Source organism: Typopeltis vanoorti, chromosome 23, assembly GCF_054136105.1.
Source record: "Typopeltis vanoorti isolate ZY-2024b chromosome 23, IOZ_Tvanoo_1.0, whole genome shotgun sequence".
Taxonomy (NCBI): Eukaryota; Metazoa; Arthropoda; class Arachnida; order Uropygi; family Thelyphonidae; genus Typopeltis; species Typopeltis vanoorti.
In genome coordinates, this window is record NC_143571.1 from 12,590,961 (window position 1) to 12,618,869 (window position 27,909).

The 27,909-nt window shown below is 35.0% G+C and overlaps 1 protein-coding gene across 4 annotated transcripts in view; it reads right to left on the reverse strand.

The window, feature by feature from the left end:
* Nucleotides 1-27,909, reverse strand: part of LOC150093625 (uncharacterized) — a 112,637-nt gene that overhangs the window by 77,630 nt on the left and 7,098 nt on the right. For all 4 annotated transcript variants that reach the window (XM_090412646.1, XM_090412645.1, XM_090412644.1 and 1 more), the window contains exon 2: nt 16,583-16,634. In XM_090412646.1, coding sequence (XP_090268772.1) covers nt 16,583-16,634 — 52 coding nt within the window. The remainder of the gene's footprint in view (nt 1-16,582; nt 16,635-27,909) is intronic.

A 27,909-nucleotide genomic window follows, 5' to 3' on the forward strand; every position in this document is an offset into this window, starting at 1 on the left:
CGGAAGAAAAAGATATCCTTGAAGAATAGAGTAATTACTTTGAAAAACTGCTAAATGAAACAAGCAGTGATGACAGCACAGTGGTAAAAAACACTGACTAGGCATGCAGTCAGGAATACATATCCATACTTGAAGTAGAAAAAGCAATCAAAGGCTTGAAATGTGGAAAGGCAGGCAGCAGGAGTAGATGATATTCGAGCAGAAAGGCTGAAGTATGGTGGTATAAGAGTCTTACAGTAGCGGCAATGCATAGTTCAGAAAGCCTGGACAGAGGGACGAATTCATGATGATTGGAGTAGCGCTCTCATAGTACCCATATATAAAAAGGGAAATAAAACTGAATGTGAGAATTACAGAGTTATTTCCCTACTGAGTGTTCCTGGCAAGATTTATGCAAGTATACTTGAGAAATGGTTGAGAAGAATTGTGGAAGAAAAGCTTGGTGAAGAACAAGCTGGATTCAGGCCAAATAGAGGCTGTCAGGATCAGATCTTCACTTTACGACAAATAGTTGAGAAAGCATGGGAATATAACAAATATCTGTATTTAAGTTTTGTCGATTTGGAAAAGGCATATGACAAGGTGTCAAGAGAGAAGCTATTCAAAACGCTGCAGTTATATGGTGTCAATGGGGCATTATATCAAGCAATATTTAGTCTTTATTTGAGTTGTAAGTCAGCAGTTAGAATTGAAGGAAGTACAGGAAGATGGTTTAATGTTAAATCTGGTGTGAGACAAGGATGTACATTATCCCCTCTGTTATTCATTATCTATATGGATCACATTATGAAGGAATGTGGTATTAAACCTGATATCAAAATTGGAGATGTTAATGTCAGCTCTTTGCTTTATGCAGATGATGTTATACTTCTAAATAAATCCGCTACAAGTCTGCAAGATTCTCTGACTAAATTGAATAGCTGTTGTAATAGATATGGTATGAAGCTTTGGCTATGTCGATGATTTTGTTTGTATAGAGCTGTTGTTTAGGATTAGGATCTATATAATAATAATGAATATATAATAATAAAAGCACCTCCATAAGCAATTGGAAGAATGACGGTACGTTGCGTCCTTCGACTGGAAACAGCCTAAGTTAGATTCTCGTCATGACAGGAGTAATCTTTATATGGATTTTTTTCAACTGAAGTTTCAATTGAGTTAGCTGATGTCATGAAGAAGTAGCAGAGCTTTTTTCTCCTGGAAACTCAAGTTTTTCATCCTGCATACAGACAAACTGGCTCTTCAGAAGCCAAGCAATTTACAGACAAAAAATACTAGTGGTGGTGGGCATTAGATGGCATTGATGTAGATGATGATGGTAGTAGAAGTTCAGTGTAGTGGTGGAGATGGAGAGCTGTAGAGAGGTGTCCTCCCTTGATGAATCTTTGGACTCCTTGGAGGTATCACGAAGTGATAATAATAATATTTACATAAAATTCTCATTTACTGCTTTAAAAGACCTGAAGATAAAATATAACATAGAGGATTGTAATTATAATCTAAAGAATAGTATCAAGAAGAGTGTGAAAAAAGCGAGAATTAGAGATAAATTGTATATTGCATTACAATTGCTGCACAACTATTATCATTATTATTATATGCAGATATCTATCAGATCTGTAGACTTAACGTGATATGCACAAAATAACCATTATTCACACAATACATATCATACTCTCCATAAATGCCCTTCCTGATAAAGCACTCACAATCACCTCTAACAGCCTAATCTACTTATTAATGATTACTTTCTCTCGAAGCAAAAAATCTAGTTCTCATGAACTTACTAAGGACATTCTTAGACAACTTCATTGGATGAATCCTTGTTCTATTGACTGGTTACATATTGAAAAATTTCTTCTGCAGCATTCCTATAAAATGCTTTTAGTAATTCATGTATTTCTTTTCTGCTTATTGATAAAATTTTGCAACCTACAAGCTATCAATCTGCACTCATAACATGTATACATTCCACAGTCTTACCACCATCCTGGTGTTACACCTGATATCTTAAGAATATAGTATTCTCAGCTATCATGGTGTAACATGAAGAATAAATAAAATAAATTAAGACCCCTGCATAAAAAGATAATAGTTGAACTAATTAAAAGATGAATTATTTAAAGAAAAATTCTTGCATCCAATAAAATGTATAAAACATAAAGGCTTTTGTTAAAGTAACTAACAAAAGAAAGAATATATTAATATTGTAATAGGATTTAAATGAGAAAAGTTAAGTAAATAAGACAGAAAAGGATTAGTCATAAGAGATAGTATGTGAGAGGCTACAGATTAAGTTATTAAGTAGAATTCATAGAAAAGGTTTGAAAGGGGATTAAGTTAGAGGCTAACAAGAAAAACAACAGAAAATCGCTTAGGGCCGATCCCCGGATTGAGACATCGTTACGGGCTTGCTGATCATTTGATTGGCAGAAAAATGCTACCCTAATTGGTCGGTAAAATAAAAACAAGTAGGAGGCGGAGAAAAGAAGTAAGAAAAGGTGCCGTTAGGAGAGCAGCTATAAAAGGGTTGGAACCCCCCCCCCCGGAGGCTTTTGGTTTTGGTTCTGTTTTCAAAGGAGTTCACAGGGCTTTCCTGAGAGGCGAGATAGGGGTTATGCCTTCACACCTCAACAAGGAAACGAAAATGAGCGGGACTTCGATTCCCATTTTCCTATGTAGGAAGCGAAGAATGTCATAGAGTCATAGAAAAGGAAGCATATTCTTCGTTTCGACGCCAGCGATAACTACGTAAAACAGAGAGCTGTAAAGAAATCGATGTCCTCGTTGTGAGTAGCACAGCCGATATACAGATGTTAAAGTAGTCCGGAGATACGAGAAGTTATACCAAAAGTTCAATCAGAAAAGGGTAAAGGCCCATATGAAAAGCTCAAGAAAGGTACTGTAAAATATATCTAATGTTAGCTAGAAATTTGTCTGTGAAAAGTATCATGATTCTAATACGGAACTGTTGAAGTGATCAAGGAAAATTTATACTAGGACTTTAGTTTCTGATAGAATATATTAAAAGTAAGCTGGCTAGTGTTAATGATTTGTGAATGATTAAGTGTCCTAAGAATTTTGCATGTCTACTATATTGTATAAGAAAGTTGAAATGACATAGTTGTGTGTTAGTGCAGAAAACGGTATAACGGAATAGTGTGAATTAAGTAATTACGCATCCTGAGAAATTTGAATGCCTATTATAATGTGTAGGAAAGTTGAATTGTCATAAGTATGTGTTGGAGCAGTAAATGATTATGTTAATCTACTTAAGTTTAAATAGTCAGATAGTGTGAATTGATCTAATTTGTCCATGACAAGTGAATTTATGTTTTGAATGTGTATGGCGGCATGATCGTAATAACCATTATAGAATCATAGCCCGATTACTTGTAATAAGTTAGTCTGTAAGTATTTAGTTTAGTATTGAATTGTACCATGTTAAGAAATTTAATAAACCTTTTGTTCAATGATAAAAGAGTTGTCTGAAATTGCTATCCAATGCACCACTTAAAAAAATTACGTACCTAATCACACGGGAAATTAATGTTAAGAAACGAGATTAAGTGTCACGACTGCAATATAGTTACACTTTCAGATATATTTGAGTTCTTTCTCCTTGTTTATGTATGTAATATCCTAAACTGAATATCCCAAAAGGCGCAGTATAAATACAAATATTAGGGGTACTATGGGGAGAAATAACTTAGATATTGGTATAAGTTTTGGTGAAATCTCGTGCATAGAAATTAGAAGAACATAGATAAGAGGAATTTGTAAGATAGAATAAAATTCGTAGAATGGGACACAACACTGGTTACTCATCGTGGAGTACTCACTCATTCTTAAAAAAGAGGGGTAACAAAATCAGAGCACAAAAGTACAGCTGAGGCTCTTCAATACTGAAGTGATCCTTTGTTCTATTTTACATGCTCTGGTAATATACCCTCTGATCTTCAACTCCCAGCCTCACCCCTCAAAGCTCTAGTCATATCAATTTCCAGCAATGCAATACACTGGTTACATTGCCATAACCTTACACTTTGTTGCATTAAACCGAAAACAATTATCCTTTGAGTGACAGATCAATTCTAGACTTTCATAAGTATGTCATTAATGCTAGGAAACAAGGGAACTTTCTCAAATAGAAAATATGGATAAGGTACCTTATGACATTTGATGTGCCTTCAATCAGAACAGTAGATATCAAAAGTGGTAAAAAAAAGCATTATTGTTAAAACTTGTGGCCACAAAAAAACTCACTGGACGGTTGTTTTGTCATGTTGTGCTGACGGCACAACATTGCTGCTTTTTTTATTTTTAAAAGAAAGACACTACCAAAGCAAAACTTGCCTACTGGAGGTTATATGAGGAGGAACCTAAATATAACTGGAATTATTATTATTATTTTTTTTTTTTTTTAAAGTTTAGAATACCATATTATAGTCTCCTTCAAAAGTACTCTCCATGTGAGTTAGTGTACTTGTTTCAACATTTTTTTCACTACAAGAAAGTTCTGGAACACTGTTGATGACCTCCAGTGAATTTTCTTTCACTTCATCCACATCAATGAATCACTGCCCTTTCATGGTTTGCTTTATCTGTGAGAATTTCAAAAAAATCACATGGAGAGAGATCAGGCCAGTGGGGGGGGGGGGACTACCATGTTGTTTTCATCAAGAACTGCTGGACAGAAAACACGACCTGGGCTTGAACATTGTGTGATGCAGTAACTAATCTCTGCTACTCCACATTCTTCATTGATTGCCTGGCAAACCTTTTCGAAGTTTCATCATTTCTGTTTGTCAAAAGTCAGCCAGATCGTAAATGTCTTCAATTGACATTTTGAAATGGGAAAATCACCCGTAGATCTGCATTTTACCTATCGTATCATCCTTAAAGGCTTGCCAAAACATAACAATAGTTTCAGCTGCAGCTTTACCCAAAAGAAAGCAAAATTTCATGCACACGCTCTATTCCTTGTGGTCAGCCATCACAAAATCACCAAACTTGCTTGTAAGCACTAACAAAAAAAGCAGCCAGAACAATTAACCAATTCATCAGGATGATGCCACTTGCCACACTAGCATAGAAAACTGCACACTCACGATGCCTAGCAGCATCATCTGTAACTATAAAATGCATGCCAAGTTTGGTTTCCAGTTATTTTGGAGTACTCCCTTGTATTTATGCCTACCCTAAAGGCTGGATGGATGAAGAAGGAATGAAATTGTGGACAGAAGAAAAATGTCGAAGTGTCCCGATGGAATGTTACAGAACCCAGCTTTGCTAGCATGGGATCAGTTTCATTGCCACAGAAGAGACTCTATTAAGAATAAATTTAGCCACTCAGCTTTAATTCCAGGAGGGTTACCAGCCATCTACAACTCATTTAAAGGATTCATGAAGGAGAATGGAATAACTGGATGCAGTCTTCAGATTTTGAAATAACACCAACTGGAATTAGAAAGAAATCTACAATATCAGAAGTGTGTGAATGGGTTAAAACCTCATGGAATGCAATAAAACTAGGTATTATTATTAAGTCATTTAAGAAGTGTTGCATTAGTAATGCTCTTGATGGTACTGAAGATGATTTATTGTTTGAAGAAAGCAATGACTCTGTTTCAAGTACAAAAGGGACTCAGGAGATAATTTGTCTAGCTTTGAAGATGAAGATTAAAACTCATTGTAATCCTACATTTTTTCCTTGATAGATAATTGTTTTACAACAACATTCTCTGAAATTGTTTTCAATCAATGTATGATTAAGATGTTATGATTATTTTCAAAAATGTATAATTTTTTTTTCAATAAGATAATTTTTCTCAAAAAATGCACCTATAAAACAGAATGTGTCTTATATGTTGGTGTGTTTTATATGCTAGCAAATATGGTAAATAATGATCAAAATGAGACTATGAATCACTTATGTGCAAACTTTTTTTCCATGTGTAATTAAACTCACTCTCTCCATAGTTTATACATGAATTAATAGTTCTGTAAAATGTGTGTTATTTTAGACTAAGTAAGAAAAAGAGTAAGCAAAAGAGAAATAAATTTAACAAAAAACTGGGAATAAGATGAGCACATTGAGAGATGGTAGAAAAATAATATGATGATGATAAGATTCCACATTCCAGATACCAACTTGCTTAACCTTTTCCAACATCTTGTCATCATTTTGAAAACCTTTTGACCAAATCTATGCACACTAATCCATATGCAGCCTGATCAGAGTCTTGTACAATGGAATCAAAACATCCTTACTTCTACATGTCAGTATGTTCTCCACATCATTTCCATAATCTGCTTTATTGTACTCACAATTTTAGCAAAATGTTCACAAAATTTCATTCCTATCCACCTCTTTCATCTCTTCCACCTCCTCTTAAATATTCTCACCAACCCTATACTCTACATTGCATCTTTGCTTCCCAAATTTTAAAACCTTACGCTTCGCAACATTAAACTGCATCTCCACACGCTGGCCCATTCAGACAGTCTATTTAGGTCCTCCTGCAAAGCTACAATATTTGCTCTACTTTCTCATCATCTGCAAACAACGGTATATCACCATTTAAGTCCTTTTCAATGTTATTTGCATATAAATTAAACAACAATGGCCTCAAAACAGATCTCTGGGCCATGTCACTAATGACTTTCTTCTTCTATGATATCATTCTTCTATACATGCAACCTGCTGATACCTATCATACAGCCAATTTACAATCCAGTGAACTAATCTACTACCCAACCCATCTGTTCCAATTTAACTACTAGTTTGTCATGTGACAATCTATCAAAAGCTTTTGCAAAATCTAAATATACTACTATATATGCATCCCCCTTGTCCAATGTATGCATCACCTTGTTATAATAAGCAAGCAGATTGCTAAAACATTAACTTCCAGCAAACCTATGCTCATTAAAGAGAATTCTACTGCTCTCCAGCCAGTTCTGAATCCTTTTCCTCAGTAGGTTCTCCAACACCTTAACCACAACTTCAGACAAGCAGACTGCCTATAATTTGAAGCCTTAGTCTTATCACCCCCCTTCATGAAGGAAACAATTTTTCCATCTTTCCACTCCTTTGGGACCTGTGACTAATCTAAGACTCATGTTAAAAACTTAAGTTAAAGCTGTTGTTAACTCCCTGGAACATTCCCTCAAGACACACAGTGATATATACCATCAAGTCCCTTAACTCTGTAGACATCAAGTTTGGTTAATTCCTCATATACCTCCTGCTCATTCACCATCACCCCCATAACCATTGCTCTCAAGTTCTGCATTATGTTACAATCACAAGGATAGAACACTTTAATGACATGTTCATTAAACATCTCTACTATATCCTCCTCAGTGTCTATCATTCTCCCATTATCAACCTTCCATAATCATTCGTCCTCTGGTTGCATATTGAAAAAACTCCCTAGAATTTCTTTTAGGGTATTTGCTAACTGCTGTTCATACCACACTTTTGCTATCTGTGAGTCACCTTTCTTGCTTGCTCTTTGTGCTCCTCATGTAACTTATCTCTACTCATCTTGTGCTGCCTAGACAATCCCTTTTTCTTCCAGATTGCATGCTTCACCTCTTCAGTCATCCATTTTACGTCTACCTTATTTAATCTCCTGACCTTTGGAATACATTCAATCACTGTCTCTGACAGATGCTTCCTGAGTAGAGACCAAGGAGCACTGATTTCCTTCTCATGCAATTCCTCAGTCCATGATATCACTACAAGCATCCTCCCGAGTTTTCCATAATTAGCTGCCTTATAGTTCCACATATAACTGTTTTTCACAAAAGTCTTGATATAGATGGCTGCCACCCAAGTGATCACATCATGGCTACTTTCATCAATTGGAGGAAGATGTGACACTTCGTTTACAAGAACAACCTCTGATGTGATAATCAAATCCAAGATCCAAGACACTCAATTCACATATAAACCTCAAGAAATTCATTCTCTTTGGTTCCTGATGCTGTCTCTTCATTCCAGTCTATATTACCATAACTGAAATCAGCCATAATGATCACCCTTTTCTTATTAGCCAGACCAATTTGTCTAAACATTTCCTCCTCACTGCCTTCCACACTATCAGGTCTATAGCAACACCCTACTAAACATTTCATCCTGTCCTCCTCCACTTCACACCATACTACTTCAAAATCACTGTCAGTATTTGCTGCTTGCATCTCCAAAATAGATGGGCACAACTCTTCTGTCATCATTAATTCAATGCAGCGTAAATTTCCTTTTTTATTGCATCGACTTTTACAAGGGGTTACATCCAAAAGAATTCACAAAAAGTAAACTTGTAAAATTTTATGTAAATAATACTAACAGCTCATATATTGAAACTCAGAGGAATTTAACATGCAAAATTGTATAAATAGAAGATGTATGAATATGTTAAGTTCAAGTTATTGTAATTTTCTATGTAAGTAATACCAAAAGCCCATGTATAAAAACCCAGAGGTAACATGCTAAATAGAGTAAACAGAAGATGTCTTAAAATAGAAGTTCAAGGGCAATACTTTAGAATTTGGAAATGTATTTGATGTTAGTATTTTGTATAGAGGAAACCTACTGTATTCAAAGCCAGTCCGATACCACCTTCAAGGTCAATAGCAAAAGAGAGCAGTATACATCAGAGGTGTCTCAGCTATGCTGTAAAAGGATTAAACGAACTCTTCAGGGAGAGCTAGACGTCTGCGCTTTCAAGAAGGTTAAGAGTTTGCACGTGAAAGTACGGGGGTCGCAGACCTTAGTTCAAGGTTTGTGCGGGAATATTTGGGGATCCCAAACCTTTGCCCAAAGTCCTGCAGAGAACCAAATATAAGGTTCATAGAAAAGAGATCGAGATCGACATTCAAGCATCGGCAGAGTTGACCAGGATGATCCATGGACCACATCGAATCTGGATGAGGTCGTGGAGGGAAAACCGAGGCGAAAACCTACAGAGCAAATAGCAGCCCAGGACCGGGATGACCAAACTTGATCGTCAGACCGTACATCTGAGTATGTAAAAAATCATGCTCCAGCCCAGTGGTGTAGCTAGAGTTTTTGTTGCCCATGGTGGTCTCTGAGTTTGCCGCCCCTCTCAATACACCAAAAATACTACAAAAAGTCAAAACGACGTATAGGGAAATAAATTAAAACACTATGTTTATTTTTGAAGTAAAACTTTAATTTCAATATTCTAAAATGCTATTTTTCTTGCTTTTCTGTTAGCAAAATCATCGATGATATTGGTGAAGTCTATTTCATAATAATGTAGGTAATTCTTAATCAGTTTTATTTAGAAAAACTCCTCTCACAACTAGCAACACTTACAGCAATTGTGAAGAAAATTTGCAGTAGTATTACAATATTTGGAAATGAGTTCTCCAGACTGTATTTTAGAATTAATTGCAAAAGTTCAAAAAGGTTCAAAGTGCCACCCTCCGCCTCTCCTTAGCTATGCCTCTGCTCCAGCCCCCGCATGCCACTTCAGAGGCGAACACGGTATCCATGAAAGCCCGAAAGTGAAAGCTCAAGACCTGACATAGATAGGAATCCAGGGAATCAGTAAAGGAAGTACGAACAAGTACACTATACTGATGAAGGAGTCATGCGAGTTCATTTTTGTTGTAAATTTTCTTATGTTGTGAAGGACTGTTTAGAGGGACTGATAATTTTATAGAATTACTATATATAGTAGAAGGAAAATTAGAGAGAGAGAGGTTGTTTTAAAGTAACTTTGTCTATTGTAAGAGACTGTTTTAGAAGAAATTATAAGATTATAGAATTACTATATATAGTGTTATGAGAAGTAGTTTGCATAAAGAGAATTATATATATATTGAGTGAAGACTGGAATTTATGGTTATAGTTAATCAAGGCATGATAATTCCTAAATTGTGAATGGGATGATAATTATTTAATTTAACTGCTTAATTATTTGTGTCACTGGTATTTTGTTGCATGCTTAAGAAAATGTCCTAAAGAAAGTTTCCTCTAAAGTGTTTAACTTAGAGAGGAGTAACAAATAGCATTTCATTAGTACACAGTTTGTATGATGTTTTAGCATAAATAAACATGTTGGTTTTATTTGCAAAGTGTGCCACTTGATCTTTTACGCAATGCACTGTTCTAAATAAACACGATCCTGTGAGCAAGAAGTTTAAAATTAGGTACAAATTAAAGTTAAGAGTTAGCCACGACTGAAAAAATATTGAGAATGGCCTTAGTATAGAAAGCGAACTTTACTGGAAGTACTGATATTTCTTATGCCGCAAGGAGACCTGTAGTGGTACAGTCTTTAATCGAAACAAATTTCTAGAAATCTCCGGTATAAGGAAGGAATACGGAAGGTAGAGCAAAAGCGATGAAAGTTAACAGAGTATACTAAGGGAAAAGATAAAGGTAAAAGGAGGATTAAATAAGCTTAATGAAAGAATAGAGATATAGAAGTAAGGTATAATAATAATAAATCAGAGTATACAAGTAGATACAGTAGAGGTTACAAAGGCGCAAGGTATAATAATATTAATATAGAGAACAATAACCTAATATTACAACCAGAGTGCAAAAATAAACAAAAACAGTTTACACTCCTCCTCCCTTTTTATTTTTTGTTCGTTTTTGTAAAAGACTACATATTCCTACATCTTTATTCCTATCAGAATGTCATCCTCTTTCGATCATGTCTCACTTATACCAACAATTTTTGAGTGAATGAACTTTATCATTATTACAGTTTCATTCCCCTTGTTTTGAATACTTCTAGCATTTGTAAATACACACTAGCTCATTTCTGATTCTATAACAAGTTCCACTAATCCCACTTCTTGGACATGACTACTCTACACTCTCTGTTATCATCTTTATAGATCCCATGGACTTGTCACGAGAAACCCACATTAACCAATATCATCATCATCAAATTCCTGACAAGTACCCTTAAAGGGTATACAGGATATGATAGCACTACATGAAAAATTTACATCATTACTGACTTCCTATCTACAATATTCCTCCAAATCAGTCTGTTACTTGTCAAGACTCAAACATTATCAGATCTTATATTTCTATCATCTAAGGCACTTTGTACCATATCAATCCACCTATATCTTGGTCTTCCTCTGGGTTGTTTTCCTGTCAACATGGCAGAGAACACTTGTTTTGCTAATCTCTCCTCGCCCATTCTGTTTAAGTAACCATACCACCTGAGATTAGCTCTGCTAATGCATTCCTGGATGCTGACAATGTCAAGTTCTTTCCTAATATCCTCGTTTTTAATATGATATTGCCATTGATGTCATCTGTTCACGCCTCTAATCTTTCTCAGGACTCTCATATATGCGGTCTCTAGTCTTTGGTCAAGTGTTTTACTTCTGACCCAGCTCTCAGATCCATAAGTTAAAACTGGTTTGAACACTGTCTTGTATATAGCTGATTTAGTGTTCCAACTAATTTCTCTCTTATTCCATATGAATTTATTCAATTACTTCCTACCATACCAGCTTTGATGATTCTGTTATCTATTTCATTATTTAATGTACTATCTTTGCTAAAAATCGTACCTAAGTAGTTGAAATGTTTTACTGGTTCCACAGGTTCTCTGTTCACAACACAGTTGACATTTTCAATCATTCTGCCTGTTTTCATTGTCTTTGTCTTTTTATTGCTGACTTTCATACCATATCTATTACAACAGTTATTCAATTTAGTCAGGGAATTTTGCAAACTCGTAGCAGATTTATTTAGAAGTATAACATTGTTGGCATAAAGCAAAGAGCTGACATATTAACATCTCCAATTCTGATATCATGTTTAAAACCACTTTCCTTCATAATGTGATCCATATAGATAATGAATAACACAGGGGATAATGTACATCCTTATCTCACACCAGATTTAACATTAAACCATCTTCCTGTAATTCCTTCAATTCTAACTGCTGACTTACAAGTCAAATAAAGACTAAGTATTGTTTGATATAATGCCTCAATGACACCATATAACTGTAGCGTATTGAACAGCTTCTCTCTTGGCACCTTGACATATGCCTTTTAAAGATCTACAAAACGTATATACAGATCTTTGTTATATTCCCATGCTTTCTCAACTATTTGTCGTAAAGTGAAGATCTGATCCTGACACCCTCTATTTGGCCTGAATCCAGCTTGTTCTTCACCAAGCTTTTCTTCCACAGTTCTTCTCAATCGTTTCTCAAGTATACTTGCATAGATCTTGCCAGGAACACTCAGTAGGGAAATAACTCTGTAATGCTCATATTCAGTTTTATTTCCCTTTTTATATATGGGTACTATGAGAGCTGTACTCCAATCATCGGGAATTCGTCCCTCTGTCCAAGCTTTCTGAACTATGCAGTGCAGCCACTGTAAGACTCTTATACCACCATACTTCAGCATTTCTGGTCGAATATCATCTACTCCTGCTGCCTTTCCACATTTCAAGCCTTTGATGGCTTTTTCTACTTCAAGTATGGATATGTATTCCTGCCTGCATGCCTGGTCAGTGTTTTTTTACCGTGCTGTCATCACTGCTTGTTTCATTTAGCAATTTTTCAAAGTAGTTACTCCATACTTCAAGGATATCTTTTTCTTCCATTTTCATGTCACATTTATTCTCTAATTCCTTTTACAGCAAACTTTTCTCCATTTCTAAGCTTCTTCAACAACCTCCAGAATATTTTGCCATCTTCTTGATATTTATTTTCTACGTTCTTGCCAAAGTCCTCCCATGACTTTTGTTTAGCTAGTTTAACACAGTGTTTCGCTTTGTTACATTTGTCTCTGTATTCTCCAAGAGCACAAGCTGACTTATGCTTTCTTCTTTTCCTTCACTGCTTGTTTAACTTCCTGTGTCCACCATGGAGTTCTGATTTTTCTATCCTTGCAGACAACCTCCACATGCCCCTCTGGCTGAATCAATCAGGGTTTTCTTCAAGGCTTGCCACTGAATCTCCAAGGTTTGGTTCCTGTTCTCAAACTCTTTTATTTTTTCTTCAATTTAGTCTACAGTTCACAACTGAGAGCTGCTTAACTTTTATTCACTTTAAAACTTTCTTACATGTTATTCTTTTCAATATGAAATTCAGTTTTATCCTGATCAAGACTAAATATGATCACTTCCAATTTCAAATCCTCTGTACACTCTGGTGTCCTGCACCAGGGAGAAAACATCACTATCAACAATAACATAGTCAATGAGATTTTTCTTATTCCTCACCTCTTCTCTCCATGTGAATTTGTGCACATTTTTATGTTGGAACATGGTGTTAGTAATAACCAGTCCATGTCCTGAGCAGAAATCCAACAGGTATTTGCCATTATTATTAGCTTTGCTCTCTTCTCCAAATTTTCCAAAAATGTTTTTGTATGTCTGACAATCATTTCCTACTCTATTTAGATCCCCAACCAGGACCAACTTTTCCTTTTTCATTGTGTCAGTTGCTTTTTCTTAAGCATCAAAAAATTCCCCCACTTCTAACCTTAGAAGAACCTTCTGTGGGACCATAGGCACAAATAAGTCTCATTGTCCAATTCCCCATTCTGATATTTGCCGACATCACTCTACTTGTGATTGTCGGCCTTTCAAGAAGATTAGTCTCGTATTTTGTGTTGAATACTATGGTTACTCCTTTTCCTTGATTATCATTTTCTGCGTATAACATTTTGTATTTATTGCTCAGAAAGATCTCACCAGTTTTTGTCTTTTTTCTTTCAGTGATCCCCAATTATGTCGATCTGGTACTTCTTCAGCTAGCTCCATTTCTTTGCCATTCAGGCTTCTTATGTTGATAGTATCGATCTTTAACTCTGGTGATATTGAGTTGGGATGTGCTTTCAGATTTGTTCCAGTAGCTGACTTTTCACTGTTCACCCTGGTTCCCTGGCAAAGATCAACAGGGGACCTGTGTAACAGGGCAATGCCCCAGCCGGCATGAAATTTTGTGATGTTGTACCGTCATTTTGTATACTGGTTTAAGCCAATAAGAATACAATTTGGTCGGCTAAATCCCAAATTGCCAGCCCATACTCGTTCGTTCAGTATCCAGGTAGATACCCAACAGGGTGCACTACAAGAAGGTAAGAATTGGAGATTAGGTCAGAAGCCCTGGTCTGTTCTCCGCATTCCTTTAAAGGCTATGTGGAGGTCTCCTCTCAGTTATACAGCTTTGACCCTTAAGCACCATTCAAACAATTCATACCATCCCTTAAACCTTTCAGAGATAAAGCACTCAAGACAACCTATGACAACACATTCCACTCACTGACTACTCTATGAGCAAAAAAAAGTAGTTGTCATATCCTTGATAACTATGTTCTTACAAAATGTGCAGGAAGTAAGGTTGTTCTCTTCCTTCTTGTAACATATTTTCTTCTACATGAAATCTATAAAATTCTTTAGTATCTCATATTTTCAATCATATCCTCTTCTTTTGTTACCAGTTGAATTTGTAACTCACAGGCCAATGATCTTTCCCTGCAGGAAGCAGGGAAAGATCATTCCATAGACTTGTGTGACCATATTCATGCTATAATAAATTTAGTTTAATCCTTTATCCAAGTGTAGGCAAACAAAGTTTGCGCCTGAAAATATCTTCTGGACTGAGGTAAAGTGGTACATCGCTTGGCAACTCGTAGCAAAGGTGGACCAAGTTATCATCACTCCTTGTCTTAGTATCTCCCATAATGCACAGCACATCTCCTTGCAGACATGTATACTGCTATGCATTAAGGGAAGGGTCACTACACCAGTTGCCAAGGGATGTACCACCTTAACTCAGTCCTGAAGATATTTTCAGGCACAAACTTTGTTTGCTTACATTTGGATAAAGGATTAAACTAAATTTATTATAATCTAACCAAGTGCAAAATAAACTTCCAACATCTTTCTCTAAATCCAGAGTAATTTAATAATAAGGTGGTACACCAGTTGGCAACTCATATAGGCAAATATGACCTCTCCATTGCTTCTGTCTTAATGTCACCACTCCGGGTCTGCCTTCCACTGATAAGACCTCAATAAAGGTCGAAACCGGTTTGGGTAGTGACACTTCCCTTAATGAATAACAGTATACATGTTCACAAGGAGATGTGCTTTGCATTATGGGAGATACTAAGACAAGGAGTAATGAGAACTTGGTACACTTTTGCTACGAGTTGCCAAGGGATGTACCACCTTCCCTTCCTGAAGATATTTTCAGGTGCAAACTTTTTTTGGTTACACTTGGATAAAGGATTAAACTAAATTTATTATAGTCTAACCAAGTGCAAAATAAACTTCCAACATATTCATGCTAGAGATACTGTTAACTAAATGTCTACAGAATTCGATAATAATATTCATATTATAATAATGAAATACTTCATTATAAAATATTCTAAACTAATAAGAGATAATAAATAATAAGTGAAATGTACCATGATCATGACCAAAGGATCAAAGTGAATTACATCTTAATTCTCTTTCAAATTTTGTACAGATATTGATTTCAGCAGATACAGATCAATTCCCCATCTTCCTGATCGTCGTCATCATCATCATGCTAGTCAAGGATTTAGGCTTAAGTGGTCTGTTCTGGCCTTAGAAGTCATTGTTGAATCTCTTAAGAAGACATCCTGGTTTTCTTTTTCCTAATGGTTTGTAAATTAGGGCTTGTTTCCCCATATCCCCTGCTGCACCACTAAATATGTAACAGTTGCAAATTTTTGGTTGAATACTACAAACCTTCTACCTCACTAGTTTCTAAAACAGAATTTGTTTTGTTTTATTTTATTTTAAGTTATACCAAAAGATGTGCTACAAATTTTCAACAATTCATTAAAAGAGAGAGAAAAAATACACATGCAGGCCATTAAAAAAAAAAAAAAAATTACTCAGGCCATTAAGTAATTTGACAATAGACAGAAATACCTTATACTGATAATAACTGTTTTATAAGAAGGTTCAAGGAAGCCTCTGAAATTGTTGCAGATCCCTGTGTAACAAAATTCAAGTATTTTAATGAAAGCAGGTTTGGTCTGTTTTCATTAAAAATCTAACTGCCACGAACCTAGGATACTAAAGAATGCGATGCTAGAGAATGGGAAAGCAGCAACTAGCATTGTTCCAACACATATACAGTAATTAATTTAATGTTTTTATTCTGGTTATTGTGAATTATGTATGAATTGTGATAACATTTAATGTGTAATTAATTGTTTCTCGTCTCTTTTCTGTACTACTTTGGTTCATACCCCTGATGACGATGTAAGCCAGGTAGCTTACAAAACTTAAACAAATTTTATTAAACTCGCTAATTATCTTAAAGTGTGGTCTCAATGCTGGACACTTATCTAATCCAGAAACCTTATTCTAAAGATCAACTGTGGTCTTTATCAAGACTAACTATTTGGAAAATTGGTTAGTCTGTGTCTTCACTTTCCAACACAGACAGTGTAGATTGGAAAGTGGAAATGCTAACCACTTGATAAAGAAGGCTGATTTAAACATATAGTTCATAATTAACTGAATAATATACTAAAACATTTTTAAATTGTTGGAACATACCTGGATAAGTTATTTTTCTCATCTGGCCTTCCATGGGTAGAATTGTAATTTCCTAAAATATAAAATATGGAAATTATAAAAAATGAGATAATCAATAAATTGAAGAATAAATCAATTACTGTATACAATTATCTTTGTACACACACATAGATTCATTCCCATGAATCAGTCACTACACATATATTATTGTTCATCTTTACTCGGTAGAAAATATTATAAAAAATTAGTTTGAATGACTACATACCGAGAATGAAAAAACAACAAGGTTTAATATTAAGATACAACTAGTTTCGTTGAATGATTCAACTTCTTCAGGTATCACAGGCAAAGACTTATACAAAAAATGACAGAGACATGATAAAATTACATCAACAGATCTAGTGTAAAAGAGACAATAGTACATTTTAAAAACAGGAATGCAAGCTTGAGTTCTAAATTAAAGTTGACTACGTGCGTGAGCTGCCAGGAGTGCGCCAATGCTGAACAGAGGCAATGTGTGCATCAGAGAGAGAGAGAGAGAGAGAGAGAGACGCTAAGGCTGCTGTCAATATGGGATGAATCTAGTGAAATTTCTCTAGATTTGATGATCTTTCTTCCGAATTCATCATAACACACATGAATATTAGAAGTAATTTTTGGCAAGTCTACGAGGTGTTGGCAGCCTTCATCCGAATTAATAGAGAAGAGAACGTGGCTAGAGAGAGCGTTGGCTCTGGTCCTATTGTAGGAAATGTTCTCTTTGGTGTTCTTCCATACGCAAAAGGATGGATTTAGCTGTCTGGCCGTTTTCCACATTCACACAAAATCTTGTAGACTGACTCCTGGATACTGAGTAGTTTCACATTAGGTTTACTTAGTATGGAGCGAAGTTTTGGAAACATAGTGAAGCAAGTCCTAATGTTGAATTTATTAAGAATTTTTGCTAGTTTTGGGGAGAGGGAGCTGATGTATGGTGTACTCGTGGCAGCTCGCACACGTAGTCAACTTTAATTTAGAACTCAAGCTCGCATTCCTGTTTTTAAAATGTACTATTGTCTTTTATGCTAGATCTGATGATGTAATTTTATCATGTCTCTGTCATTTTTTGTATAAGTCTTTGCCTGTGATACCTGAAGTTGAATCATTCAACGAAACTAGTTGTATCTTAATATTAAACCTTGTTGTTTTTTCATTCTCAGTATATATTCATGTGTGTTATGATGAAAAGTCATCCCCCCCCTTATGGTTTACTAATAAGTCACTGATTTGTAAACTATAAGGGGGGGGGGGAGATGACTTTTTACACTCTCTGATGGTACCCATCACCCATCCCTAAATATACAATCTAGATATATGCCATTGTCTGCCCATAGTAATTTAAAATTGAAAATTTATGAAAACTTTGATTTAAAAGTTCACCATACCAGACAATAAATTCTCGGTCTATTTTTAGGTGTGTTAGGATTTTTATACATCTTAATTGTTGATAGCACTAACTTTTTTGTAATATTACATCCTCCGGCCTGGTTGGCCGAGTGGTTAGGGTATCTGCTCTCCAGCCAAAAGGCTGCGGGCTCGAATCCCACCATAGGCATGGATGTTTGCATGTGCCTGTGAAAATACTAGTGTTGTTGGTTGGTGGTAGATGGCATTGGTGTAGATGATGAAAGTAGTTGGTGGAGTGAGTGATGGAGACTGAGAGCTGCAGAGTAGGTGTCCTCCCTTGATGAGTCTTTGGACTCCCTGGAGATGTTATGCAATAATAATAATCACAGCCTTTTTATTAATTTTTCAGCTTCTTGCAATAACAAGATCTTATCATTATTATGTTAATAATCAATTACATCAGTTAGCATTTAGTTATTTGAGGAGTACAAATTATCATTTTCTGTAAGTTATGCTTGAAATTTTTGCTATTAAGATATGGTATAATAATATCATTAATTGACCTTAAAGGCTGAAAATGGTCAAAAATGGTGTTGATGATGTTGTTCAGACAGGAAGAAGTAGAACATCTTGTGCTGTCTTACAGAAGAAGCACTACCATCAGTTAGGAAAAAAAAAAAAAATCCTGGTTCTCCAAGTGATTGTGGAACAAATAAGTAATGCTTCCATTAAAATTCACAGGGAAATGTAAATCAAAGCTTTTTGGAGGTTAAAAAATTTTGTTTTTGTCATGCAAAAACAACTCAGCCTTAAAAAGAAAAATCATAATTATTAATAATACAAAAATTTTAATTCCAGATCCTAAGTGAAAGTTTTAGTGATGCTACACAGATTTTTTTAAAAAAGAAAAAGAACTTTATAGTGCATGTGCCAAGTGTTTTTACACTACCAAAAATTTGACAAAACAAAAACAAATATTTTTTTTGAGATGTAGATTATAGTGCTGTATAATACATGATAAATACATTATAGTGTTTATAGTATACTCATTTAAAGTTAGTAAACACTATAAGTATTATTATTATTATTACTATTATTATACAGACACCTCCATGGAGTCTGAAAACTCATTGAGGGAGACTCAATCTATTCCACACAATCTATCATAGACCTCTCCTTGAACCCATTAACAGACAAAACTGACTCTGGCAATCCATTCCACTGATTCACCACTCTCCAAGCAAAAAATCTAGTCCTCACACACCTACTAACCACGCCTTTATTCAACCTTCAGGAATGACACTCTTGTTTTGGTCCCTCTAGCTAAATGCTGTAATATTTCCCCTGCATCTATTCTTTAAAATCCTTTAAGCAACTTAAAATGCTTCTATCATATCCCCTCTTTTTCTCATATCAACAAACTTCTGCAATCCACACACCTTCAATCTATCCTCATAGGGAACATTCCACAAGCAATTCACCATCTTGGTCACTTGTCTCTGAATCCTCTCCATTGGTTCCTCATCCCCAAGAAGCCCAGGGGACCATACTTAAGCAAAGTAATCCAGATGGCCTTATAAAGAGGAATGAGAACTTCCTTATCTCTACTTTTTAATGTGTTCTTCAATAGACAAGTAATCTTATTGGCTACCTTAGCAATATGTTTTCTCTGTCTACCCCCCCACCCAAATCTCTAGCTCAACTATTTCCTGGAGTACATTTACATCAATGTGATACACAGCTTATAATCTATTTATCCAAAAATGCATAATTTTACATTTCTCAACATTAAACTTAAACCCATTAACTTTTGCCCATACTGACATCCTATTTAAATCATCCTGCAGGCTCTCTACATTGCCTTGATTAACTTTTACTCTACCTAATTTCGCATCATCAGCAAACAACAGAATATTTCCTTTCATATTATTTCCTATATCATTTATGTATAAATTAAACAGCAATGATTCCAGCACTGAACTTTGTAGCATACCACTAGTCACCTGTTTTCACCTCAATTCTTCTTCAAGTGTCATTGTGTCATGTCATGCAACCATTTCGAGGAACTTTTTTTTTCTTTCTTTTGCTGCTCTGGAACATTTATGGTAATTCAAGCCAGTCCAGTCCTTAATGTCTTCAAACCACATTCTCCTGGGTCTACCTCTCCCTCTTTTCCCATCCAGTTTCCCTCTAATATTAATTTCTGAATGCCTTCTTGTCTAGTCAGAAGTCCAAAATATTTTTTGTTCTTAATTATTTTCATTAATGTTCTTTTCATTTTTATTTTCTTTAAAACGTCTTCGTTTTTCATTTCGAAAGCTTCTCATTTTTTTCTCTGCTTCTTTATTTAGAGTCTAAGTTTCACTGTTGTAGAGAGGGCTTGACCAGATATAGCATTTTATTAATCTTTATCTTGTGTCTATATTAATGTCTCTGGATGTTAGAACAGTTTTCATATCAATAAAGGCTTTTCTTGCTATCTCTATTCTTCTTTTTTTCTTCTTTCTTCTTTAAGGGAATTTCCTCTGTCTGTAAACAAATACATAAAAGACTGAACCTGTTCAATTTTCTTTTTGTTAACAGTTATGCTTAGTTTCTTATTTATTGATTCTTTTGATATAATCATGCACTTTGTTTTCTTTAGGTTAATAATTAATCCCATGTCTAAGCTTCTGTTGTAAATTTCTGTGACTAAGTTTTGAGGAGGATCATCTTCAGATTCAGCTATAAAGAGTGTGACATCTGTATACCTGAAGTTGTTGAAGTTCCTACCCCCGACTTTTGTACCCTTCAGTTCTGAAATATTTTTAAAAACTTGATCACTATATATATTGTACAGTGAGGGTGATAAGACACATCCTTGTCTTACTCCTTTTTTGATTTCAATTTTTACAGTCCTGTATAAGAACGCCACCCTACTTGAACAACTGAAAAAAGCACCGTGTTTGGGATCTAATAGATTGCCTGGATTATCTAATCCTTAGTTCCTCTACGCCACTAATTTGTTATAGTTTCGTGAAAGGTATTATTATAAAAAGAAATAATAATTAAAATAATTTTAATCAGATGACTTCTTTAAGTACAATTATGGAGATTTTTTAAAAAAACAAATTAAAATAACAGACTGCATTAAAAAAAAAGTGCTAAAGTACTTCGTGTTAGCATTTTCTTGCAACTTTTAGGACTCCCTACCAGTGGCGAATTCAAATAAAGAAAGCAGGCTGTCCTTTTCCTAAGGAAATCAGATCAAATGACTACAAATTTAGTAAAATAATCGTAAAGAAGCTGATGTATATATAATCCTGCATAATTCGATATCAGTATTGTGAGTACGATATAACACTTATTTTTACATTAAAAGTATGATAAATATATATTTACCCAGTGTTCTTTAAAAAAAAATCCCTCCCCAGCGTTCTTTTTATTATTATTTTTTAAACTAAGGAAGGGGAAAGCTAGTTCACCTTCCCCCAAGCCTACAAACGGCCTTAGTTCTCATGACCTTCAAATCGTGCATGGTCCTGTGTGCTTAACTATCAACCGAGCATCGTGTTTTGGGGGTTTGGTAAGTTACAGTCCCATTAGTCCACTGGTTATGGTGTCATCAACACTACGTAACTGAAGATAAAAATCTACCTACAACACGTAATCCCGAAGGAGAGCAGACTATCATAATTACAGTGCCCCAAGTACCTCCAAAGTGTCCGCTAAGCAGATAATAAAATCTGCACTGTATTAATGTCTTGAGTCAAAATCTACGGCTCGCCTTAATATCATTCAGATATTACTAGCATTAAATTGCAAATTACTTGCCGAAAAAAAATTGTTTCAAAAAGGTAAGATGTGAATGAGCACGCAATTTTTACATTTGAATGTGGGTGATGGGAGAAGGAGGGTGCGAAGCAGACTCAAAGTGAAGGTCCTCTTCCTTTCACAACTCCGCCACCACCGTGGTTTGTCAAAAAAAAAAAAAAAACTTGATTTTGGGTGAGGTAACAGCTCCTCCCTTGGGGAGAAGATAAATGAAAGCTCCGGTCTTATCATGTCATTTAGACCATAAGCTGATTTAGACCATAAGACAGAAAAAAAAACGTCATTCAATATATTTAATTCAATATTTAAATGAAATTATTATTATACGATCGTCCTCAAATATAGCTTTTGTGGATTGTTTTTTAATTTTAATGTTAATCCTTCTAAACTGCATATAGGTTTTGCATAAACGTGCTATAGGTTTTGCTAATCTGCAAAACTATAGCACGTCCGTGCGGTGTGGGAAAATACTTGAGCAAAAAAAAGTGATATTCTGATATCACTGATATTCTTCTTGAAGAAATGGAGATTATGGTCATAATGAAACACGTGAGGAATATTCTTCCAGGGGAGAGAGGTGGAGAAAAGATGAAATGAAAGAGGTTCTGAACCTGTGAATGGGTGTTGATGGTCAGCTACTCTTATTTTAACATGGTTACTATGGGGGAACGATGGAAGCAAATTCAGAAGACAATTTCGTGAACATATACAGAAAATGTATAAGGAAACAAAAAGAAAAAAAAACCTGTGAACCTATGGGAGAGGAGAAAGTAGTCATCAATTACTAACGAGTGTCCTCTTCTACACAATGTTTCGAATTCGTATAGTGTTAGCTCAGAGGTGAAAAGTATTGTCTGGAAGAAACGAACCTAGGTTTTTAGAAGTAGATGAGGTTAGTGACGTAATATGAATCTTACACATTCATACCAGCAAAAGTAACAAACATAAGAGAAGAAATATGAGAGAAAAAATGCATCATTATTATGCTTTATTTTATACCAAATCAAAAAACATATAGAGAGTATGTTTAAGTAGCATTGAATTTCACGAGATGTCCTAACCTAACTAAAGAATGAAGGTTTTGAGGAACCATTATCTTGTTGCTGATTAAAAAAGTACAAGTTTTAAAGCTGATGAAGACCTGCCGACTTATCTTCCATGAGCACTTATTTCAGACTGGAATTCTCAGGCAACATAAAGTTGCATTCGCTGATTTGTTTGGTAACTAGTTTGACATTCCGTCTATCTTTTTTTGGCATCTACAAGAAGTAGCCAACATGACTGAGAGTTAGAGTGACCTGTTTCCTTCTTCAGTAGTCAAGGACAACAAAATTAAACATTTGCCAACCTTGTGTACATAGAATTTTTGTCAGGTGAGTATAGATGAGAAGAGATAATATATAAGCATTTGTTGCGAAATAAAAAAAATCTTCCATACAAAACTTAAGATAAAAATTGTTTTATCGTCTATCGTTTTGTCTTGTTATCCATTATCGTTTTGTTATCCACAGTCTATCGTTGATTAGACTGTTATCCACAGTCTAATCAACGATAGACTGTGGATAACAAATATATATATTTGTCTTGGGTGTAGACAGTAGGGTTTTTTCCTCAGTTTATCCTGGGGTTTTTCATCCCGCAAAGCAGCAAACCGACCTTGAGAACTCAACACTACAGGACATAGGAACACCGGGGTGTAGGGCTGACCACCTTATCCTGTGAATGGTTTGAGGTCCGATGATTAATAAACCCTCGACACCGCAAGGTAAAAGAGGGTAAAAGGAAGATGAGATGATATATTGTATATATATATTACTTCATGGGGCTATTTTTTGCAGATCTGCGATATGTATAAACCACAAATTTAAAAATGCCTAGAATCTACTAATGCCTTGGAATGTTTTCCATTAAAGTAGTAGATTCCCTATTTCCTTATCATATTTCCTAAGATATCTGTAAATATGATAAGGATGTGAAGCATTGAGAGGAGATAATGAACCAGTTTCGTTTCTGCGTTTAGCATGCCATATCCAAGGAACTGCTCAATGGATATGTCATGCTAAACACAAATATGTTTAGTGTGACCATTTAAGTAAATCAAATGTTTTAATGAAATAGAGAAACACAACTACAGATATTTCCTGGAACGTCTCCTCTCTCAAAGAACTTATCTTTTCCATTTGAAATGTCCATTCTTACATGTTCCATTTTTTTTCTATGTACAGCAGACAGTTCTGCTATGTACTTCGCAAAACAAATAGAACATGTGAAAATAAAAATTCCAACAGGAAAGGAAAGTTCCTCGGTAGGGACGTGAAATGAAATATTGTGTTAATGTGTTTCGCAGATATACCACTGATCTGTTTCTGCATATACAGCGTTCTGATAGCGAGAACTATGATAAAAATCTCTGAATTTTTATCGAACTGTCTCGGTTTTCAAATTTTACCTTTTTTTTTTTTTTAAATTGGCCTGTTTTCATTTAGTAAGCTGTTTAAATTTTACTAGAATAATTTAAATTATGACATGAATTTTGGAGATGGTTTATTTTTGCATTCTCTTCTCAGTCGTATTATTTACTTTTACTTTCTCATTGCTCAGTAGGATATCACTGCCTTGTTTATTGGTTTTGAACTTAAAAAAGAACCATGTTTCCGTTTCCAGATTATGTAACTCGGCTAGTCCAGAGTACTAAAGTGTCATGGGTTTACGATTTTCGCAAGCAAAATTATCATAAAAATGAATAAATTAGTAATAATAAATTTTTTAACACTAATCCCCAACCCCTGCTTCTATAATAGCTAGCTATTCATCTATCGCCTAAAGAAACAAATATCCATGCCAAAGTGGAATTGAAATAGGCAGCCAGTTGTGGAGTACTTATTCACTTGGTCAACATTGCGACATTTACCCTTCGGCTGTAAAGAGATCCGAATTCCCTCCAAGATGCAATAATATTTTATACGAATTTTTCAAAAGAAGGTGAGTTAGCCAGTATCATATAGAGATAGTTTCTGGGAAAGAGAAAAAAAAAAGCTCTAAGGTTTTCATTCTACAAAGATAAGAAAACCAAGCAACCGGAACACAATTAAGAGAACATAATATCCTGGCCTCATTAGCAAAAGCTGATCGGCCTTAATTCCAATTAATTCAACCCAATTGGCATTAGTTAAACAGCAAGTTAAAGCGTTCTAATTTTCAATAGCCTCTCTTAAAAGCTCTGGATAAGCTCTTTTGCAGATTTTGTAGAGCCCACTTAACGCTTTATTAGGGTCCATTAAATCGCTCGAATCTACCCCTCCAACTCCACTCCCACATGATAAAGTTCCAAGGGATAGTTACACCGCTGATGCCTTAGCGTTGTTGACTTATGGTTCAGTCCTTTTAGTTAAAAGAAAATTGGTTTCACAATGTATTCAATGCTGTCATTTGCTTCTATTATTTATTTAATTTTTATTTTTGACATAGCTGTACGGATTGCTGGGTGGCCGTGCCAAACCCCTGACCATTACTCATAATCTATAATTACCACCGTCTTTCTCCCTTGTTTGGAGACCGATCAACCAACAGACAGTCCTGATCAGTTAAGAGTAAAGAAGAAGAAGAAAAAAGTACCAACATTTTTGAAATAAAGACTGCTCACGCATTAAATAAATAAAACCTCAAACAAAATCGATATTAAAAGGAGGGGGAGTGTTAAATATATCTATATATATCTAAAGAGAGTGTGAATAATTCTATTTATTTATTTTTTCTCTCAGTGACACCGAAAACATGGATTCCACTGTGCTTCACTGCTAATTATTACAGACAAATTTTTATTTACGCTGTCTCCTTCAGGAGAGTAACGTATATTTTTGAAAAACATAATATGCATACAAACAGTAAACAATCTGTTATATGAATTTAATGGGATCTAGCAAAAAAAAAAAAAAAAAAAAAAAAAATCGGGTTGTCTATTTTCAAACAAGTTTTATGGCTTATTCAACCACGTATTTCTTCTTCTTTCAATTCCTTCTCAATACAACGAGCTGCGCACTTCCTTTTATTTCCATTGTTCTCTGAAGAACTACAAAACTATTACTAGATGACCAGGGGAAACTTTAAACATAGGCAAAGCAAAGCAGACGCTTTACATCACACTAATTATCTAGTCAGTGGCCTTAAATTATGGCACTGAATGACATGTCTATTCAAAGAGTTACATTTATTGTGTTCAATAACAATCACCAACAAGGAGAATACAAAGAACCACATCTAAAAAGAATATTGTCTGGATATTTTTTTTTGCATCCTTTTTACATTATTTTTTCAGTTCCTTGTGAAAGAGACAAGCGATGTTTTATGTATGCCAAACATGGATCGATAGTTGGTTACACTGAAATATTCTGATAGCATCTGTTCATTATATTTGTTATGTTTCATATTATTGCTTAACAAGTATGACATCTATAGGGTAAACAGTGCATTGATGACATCAGCGTATCCGTGGGCATTCGTAGACAAAGGTACAAAACAGAGGTATAAACAAAGGTATAAAAATAAAAAAATTGGCATATCAAAATCCTAAAATATAGGATTAATCTCTTACTCTGCAACACATCAAATCTTATTTATATCTACTTTTTGGGGGGAAATAGCGGGGTGAGGGGGGGGGGTCTATGTCCATCAGTATAATGTTTATCGCTGTATTTTATTTAAAAATTAAATAGTCATCAACAAAAACTATACGTGATATCTCTGGTGAACAAATATTTTAGGAATGTAAGATGATAATTTCCTCGACACTTTAAGGAGGAATAATGATTTCAACTTTGGCCTGTTACAAACGTAAAACAGCAGAGCAGAAATGAGTGACGTAGGAAATTTATAACTTTAAAAGATTCTTAATACTTGCCAACTTAAACTATAAAGGCACATATTTTGTGCATTTTTCTTTTTATCTGAAGAAAACACTAAGGACAATGCTTCATTGAAAGTTCCATCCAGCACAGGCATCTAAGTCACAAAACAACGATAATTTACGATTCCACTCATATCACAGCTGTTGTTTAGGACCATGATAAAACTAAAGGTGACTGCGCTATTCGCTGATAATTGCATGTTCTCCGATCGGTTTGTCTATTTCGAAGGATGAGGAAACTCGAGTTTGTTTTCGAGAGGGGAAAAAATTCAACTGAAGGTGACTTGGTGTCATATCGATTATGACACCGACTAACTCACCTTCAGTCGAATTTCTACTACAGTAACCACTAAAATATAATTTCGTTTAACACTTTTGGTTTACTATTTATTTTTCTTTCCTAAATAAGTAAACATACGCATGTGAGGGTCAAAGTTCTGCACAATGACGAAATAGAAAACCAGCAAAACTGACATGAAAGTGTAAACTATCACACCACTCTGCTGACCACGAATATGCAGTGTATAAACTTTTTAAATAATCCACGTATTTATTTTAAAAAATACAAATTTAATAAAATAGGCATATAAAACGTGTCACAGAACGCAGCCTTTATCAAGAGTCCTCATAAGACCGAAGTTTGCAGACATTTCTGAAGGCTTGATGCATGTACTCCTACTGACCAACAAAAAACATAAGGTTGTCCAGTAGAGATTACAAGACTTGCAGAGTCTCTTACATGTTTTAGCAAAAATAAATAAATCTTATTCTTCCTTATTTTTAGTATCCTTCTAGCCAGCAGTTACTAAGGGAGGGGAAGCGTTACTCTTCTCATCCCTTCCAGCATCTTCCACAATTTGCACACAATTATTATAAAGGCAACCCTGATTATAAAGTAAATTGAAAAATATGTGAGCCTGTCAATTAATATGACCTTAAATTGTCATCCCCCCCCCCCGTTCACAGTAAAATGATCGTAGCTTCCATGTTTCGAAAATAAAGATGAGTATTTCCTGAATCTCCCCCCCCCACAAAAAAACATACCACCACCAATATTTACAGAAAAACACTGAATGACAAACACATGAAGATAGCATGATGTTTTTTCAGAAAAAAAAAAAAACACGACTTCGCAGTTGAACTGGGCTATCTTTTTAAAAAAAATTCCAGGTGGGTCACATTTTCACAATTTTAAAAAGAGAAAGATTTCACTTCAACTGACGAAACATGACCTAACAACTATGAG